The sequence below is a fragment of the Centruroides sculpturatus genome, unplaced genomic scaffold (genome assembly GCF_000671375.1).
Source record: "Centruroides sculpturatus isolate CEXI.00-Female unplaced genomic scaffold, Cexi_2.0 scaffold4694, whole genome shotgun sequence".
Classification (NCBI taxonomy): Eukaryota; Metazoa; Arthropoda; class Arachnida; order Scorpiones; family Buthidae; genus Centruroides; species Centruroides sculpturatus.
This window is the reverse complement of record NW_019388779.1, coordinates 1-5,995: the sequence shown is the minus strand read 5'-3', so window position 1 is coordinate 5,995 and position 5,995 is coordinate 1. Positions and strand designations below refer to the sequence as shown.

Sequence of the window (5,995 nt, the reverse complement as noted above, 5' to 3'; positions counted from 1 at the left end):
GTCCTTCAAGCTAGGGCCAACAACATCCTACAGGCAATTTCCAAATGGAGCCACAACATGAAACTGGAAATTAACTACGGCAAATGCAGCTGTGTCGTCTTCCCTAAGAATACCCCATTACGAAAAGGCCCTATTGTAAAAATGGACGGTCAACGTATTAAAAACAGCGACAGGTTTAAGTATCTGGGGGTAATCCTCGACAACAGACTTACATGGAAGCACCACATGCACTACACTTATGAGAAAGCCATCAAGGTAATGCACTCTCTTGCCTCCATCGCCCGGAACCACTGGGGATACAGCAATTCCGTCTGCCGCCTCCTGTACATTTCTGTCATAGAACCAATCCTGCTTTATGGGGCAGAGGTATGGGGCCCTTCCATCACAAAGGTGCATCTCAAAAGAAAACTTTCTTCGGCGCAGAGGCTCGCCCTGATTTTGTGCACGAAAGCCTACAAGACCGCTCCTACGGATGCGCTCTTGGCAATAGCCAAAGTCATCCCCATTGACCTCGTCATAAAAGAAAAAGTCTGGGCTTATCAGCAACTAAAACTTGCCAAGGGGACTACCACAAACCTAAAATTTAACACTGTTATGAAGAACCTTGAAGACAGCACCACCATCGATAACATCTTGAACCACCTGAACAACTTCAATTTGGACTTAAATAATCACCAGAAATTCTTACACCCTAAGACTTCTCTAGAAGAGATTTTCTCTCTGGAGGGTCCCACGGATCACACCGGCTATACCATCTACACCGACGGGTCCAAGTCTGAGGACGGGGTGGGCTGTGCCTTCGTTGTAACCAACAACAATATTAACATTCACCAAGCTCGGTTTAAACTGGCAAACCACTGCACTGTGAACCAAGCCGAGTCTCTGGCTATTTGCAGGGCTCTCCACTGGATAAACAATAATAAGGACACGCATAAGTTCAATAGGATAAACATTCTCAGTGACAGTAGAGTGGCACTTCTTCAGTTAAAGAACCTTAACACCAAGTTAAGCATCATCCAAGAAAGTGTCAACCTCCTATTGTCTATCAAGGAAGACGTCAACATACGACTTTCCTGGGTCCGGGGGCACTCGGGGATCCCGGGTAATGAGAGGGCCGACCTCTTGGCTCGCTCAGCCCCTGCGTGGGTTAACAACTACACCTTCGAGCTCACGCCTCTCACCTGGGTGAGGCACACCATCAGAAACCGCACTTGGGAAATTTGGCAAGACAGATGGAGCAAAAGCAATACAGGTAGGACTACTTTTGGCTTCATTCCGAACGTTCGGGACAGAAGCACCTACACACACTTCATCACCAATTACTGCATCACCCAACTACTCACAGGGCACGGGAACTTCCGAAGCTACCTAAGGAGGTTTCTGCACAAGACCGACGGGAAGTGCCCCTGTGAGCTAAACGAGGATGAAGACTCTGGACACATACTTTGGAACTGCCCGGACTACAATACACAAAGGCAGCGCTTGATCATCAAGGTTCAAGACAATAACGACTTATGGCCATGCAAAAGCAAAATTCTTATCAGCAACAAGCAGTACTACAATGCCTTAAAAGACTTTGCCTCAAGCATTAAGGTGCTCGACTAGGTGCTGTGGTAGGTTACCACCCCACAAGTCTTATGTGGTCTCTGTACTCGTGTAGGACTGTATTAATCACACATCATTGTTCAAATTCATAATCTATGGTTTTATAATCTATATAAGTTAATTTTTGTAATATATAATTTGTAATTTTTATAAATTTTATAAATTTTTATCTTTTGTAATCTTTTATCTTTTATAATCTTATATTTTGTGATTTTGTAATCTTATAATTTTATAACTTAGTGATTTTGTGATTTATAATTGTATAATTTGTACTTCCCGGGCATCTTAATGTAAACTGCATCACTTATTGTTACTTTTATTTGGCATTTCTACTCTCATTGTATTCGTATCTACCTTGTACAGTACATGTAACCATTTTCTCATTGCATTTATCTATGTATAACTGTATGATGTATTACCTCGAAATTCTAATATGCTAACCAAGTGTCGCGCCAACAATCCATTGTAAATTCTCATTGCTTAATTGTCCATACTGCCAATCATGTATGTATTCGTCTTATTTTTAATAAATGCGATGCAGGCGCCCATGATTCTCCCACTTACCCTACTCTATCCTATCTTACTTTTTTTTTCACCTTCGCCTTTACTCGTCAAACTTTTCCTTCCTTCTTTTTCCGGTTCTGGGGCTATACCTTTGAGTGCGGCCCATCACCACCCCCCTCACAATGTATAGACATATATTCTCACAGTATATATAGAGTGGTCTGAAAGTCAGTTAACCAATGTAAAGACGAAACAGTTGGATAAGACATTAATTTAGTCTTTATGGTGGTTAACTGACTTGGAGCCGCCCGTTATTTTTCAAACTGGCCATTGATAAAGCAGAATTAATTTTTTAAGTTAAGTTCTTTAACATCAAACAGGAAATTAATTTTCTTCTTTTTATTTTAAAACTATTTAATTTGAAATATTTATTTTAATTAAGAAAGATAAATATATAATTAAACTTCATCATTAATTTTTTCAAAGTAATGAATTTCTAACAAAAACTATTTCAAATTAATTTCGACACACGATACTTTTTCAAAACGAAAAAATAAAGTGTTTTACTTAAAGGATTTTACGGAATTTTCAAGAAACTCATTCTAATGCACTTAAGATCTTAAAAAGCATCAAAGATCCTCCTCCTCCTCCTCATCTCTTCACAGACTAATTGTAAATTTCAGTAATAAATAAATAAGAAATTACCCTTGTTTACGCTTATATCAACTGCGCATTAAATAAGGAGCGAGCCAAAAATCGGTTGACCCGTATTTTGCCTGGCGTGGACACGAAGCGAAAACCATCGGCATTTTTTATTGATTTAATTGATGGAAATTAATATTATTTTTACGACGTTTAACATTCTCCATTAAATGACCCGTTTCGGCTTAGGCGCGTGTCGATTTATATGCTAGAAAGAAAGGATGTTTTCTGCAAATTATTTGAGAATGTTTCTTCTTTTTCTTTAAATACATGACGAAGAATGATTTAGAATTACAACTAAGCTGAGCTATCGATTTGATTCCAATTTAGTTACGTGTTTTGCATACTGAAATGATCGATTTATCTTTACCAATGATCAATAATACATAGGCCTATATATATATCAAAATTTACAATAAGTTCCTGTACTTCGACAAATTTCAATTATTTTTAAAATTATTTTCACGTTTTATAAAGTGATGCACCAATGCGTAAATCGAAAATTTTCGTATCAACTTGTAAAATTTAATTTAAAAAATGTATACATTAAATTATATTTTTCACAGTGTAGAGCTTTTCTTTGTAATTATTCTTTTTATAAATATATATATGGCTATAGATCGATGTAGCTATGTTTTTTACTGTAAAGAAGGTCATTTTTTATTTTAAGAATGGTTTTATTTTTTGATTTTCTTAAAGTAGAACGGGAATAATATCCTGAGGAATGAATCTGTGAAGAATAGCCTTTACCATTTCCCTCATCTTTCCTCATTCGTTCTTTAAGATCTCTCTCGAGGATTTCCCTCATTCTTCCCGATTTCTTTTGATGCTTTTCGTTGTCCTTCTTTATTCATTCTTTAGGATCTCTCTTGTGGATTTCTCTTATTTTTCTTAATTCTTTAGGATCATTTCTTCTCTTCTTATCTTCCCGGATTCATTCTTTAGGATTCCTCTAATCCTTAGAATGCAAGCTTTTAGGATTTTCTCACTTATTCATTAATCTTCTTGCTTGTCCTTCGATAACTTAAACCATATACTTTATAATTTTTAAATTATATTATATTTTATTTATTGATTATTAAATATTCGTTATAATAATATTACACGTTACTGGTTTAATCACGCTTCATTATCATACAATTAAATGATAATTTATTCAGTTTTTTATTAGTCCTTGGAATATTTTAAATCGGGTAATTTTTAAATCATTATTCAAATTATCCATCATCTTACATGATAAAAATATATTAATATATCATTAAGAATTGTCTTAAGATCTCCACCTTAGCGATGCAATTTTTACACCTCTTCCATGTGCAGCATGAAAACACATGTTTTCCTTTGCAAATATAGGATTATGTATTGAAATAAGACAGTGGGCCACCCCTGTCGTATTTAGAACAGCATATTACTGTATACGGCTTTTGTAAAGAATACGGGCAATAAAATAAAATTTAATTTATTTAAATTGTTTATATATTAATTTTTAAATTAATTAATGCCATTAAAATTTAATTTAGTTTTCCTCTTATATGAAAATAAATTATTCGTTAAAATAATATATTTTTTACAATGAAACATTATCGAGTTATTTTTTTAATTAATATAATTAATTTGAAATTACAAAATGATTTCAATTAGTTTGATTAATTCCTTATAAATTTATGAGAAATTTAACAATATTAAATTATAAATTTGTTCCTTCGATTTATACTACAAATTAAGGTTATAATTTATTGTAATTAATTAATGTTAATGAGTCATTTTACCTACTTTATACCCTGTGAATGGGAATATTTACTAATCAGAGAAGTGGATTAGACTGTAAATTATTCAATTCTGCTAATAATTTCTCTTTTCTTATTTGAAATAAGTTAATTCTCGTGAAAATTAATAAGAAAAAAAGGGATAAATGTTTTTTCTCCTCATCTAACAATAAATTTGATTTTACATCTAGATAAATGCTCAGTTTTAACAGTAATTTCTGTTTTCTTATTTTAAATCTCGTTAAAATTGATAAAAATTGTAGTAAAAGTATTAATTCTTTTCTTTATTAAACAGTAAAATCATTGTGAAATTGTATAGTTAAGTAAATGCTGCATTTTCATAATAATTACTCAATACTAACGACAATTTCGCAGTTTTCTACTGTAAATAAATCAAATTTACGTTAAAAATTAATAAAGAAAATCAAGAAAAATGTTAATTTTTAACTTTTATGAAACAGTAAATTGAATTTTATAGTTAAATAAATGCTTCGCCTTATTCAAACATTCATAAAAAGCATCATAAATTACCTTACATCTCGTTTCTATACAAAACACGAAAGTTAACCATTATTACACTTACAAGTTTATTGCAAGTAAGATTTATGATCCTCTATTTTGTTCCTCCTCGTCTCAATTCATCGAATTTCTCTGACTTTTTTCCCTCTCCTACATTCTTTATCCATTAATAATTGTTATTCGTGTAATATATGCCATTTTCTCAATGAATCTGACATTAATTACACGAAAATCCGGTCTTATCCGGACTAAAGAAACTATTTTCCTGTATTAATATCGAATAATGAATACATTATCTACAGATTTTTATGCCGAATTATTCATTTATTAATTCTACTTTCCTGTTATCTGATTATGAAGTAATCATTTTATTGTAAGTAGGGATAAAAATATAGATACGTTCTCAGATTCTATAACTAAAATGTATATAACTTCTTAGTATATTTATAGCGCTATAACTATATATACAGCACTATATATAGGAAACTATAACTGTATTACATACCTCTACTACAGTCTTACTGTTAACTTCTATGCATACATATATAATTTTAATGATTATATCCTTAAAATTATTATTATATCTTTGTTTAAATGATTAAAAAATTTTGTAATCGAATATTTAATAAGAATATTGAGTCATTTTTTAGAAAATCATTTTAGTTATTTTAATTTTAATTTATAATATTTATTAGAATTAACTGTGTAATAATAAGGAAATTTTGTTTATTTTCCCAATCACGTTCCTCTCTCGATTTAATTATGTTGTTGTAATTATAAGATACCTAATCAGGAAGGAATTTTAGTTAACATTTCTGTTCTATCATTAAGACTCCACGTAGAGAGAGATTATTTTCATCTAGTAAGTTGTTTACACCAGAAAATACTTTTATGTTAAA

At 32.1% G+C, this 5,995-nt stretch overlaps 1 protein-coding gene across 1 annotated transcript; it reads left to right on the top strand.

Moving 5' to 3' along the window:
• Positions 1 to 141: 141 nt before the first annotated feature.
• On the top strand, positions 142 to 1,605 carry LOC111617072. The gene has a single exon (XM_023358407.1). It carries the CDS (start codon positions 142 to 144, stop codon positions 1,603 to 1,605), a length of 1,464 nt encoding a protein of 487 aa, XP_023214175.1.
• The last annotated feature ends 4,390 nt before the right edge of the window (positions 1,606 to 5,995 follow it).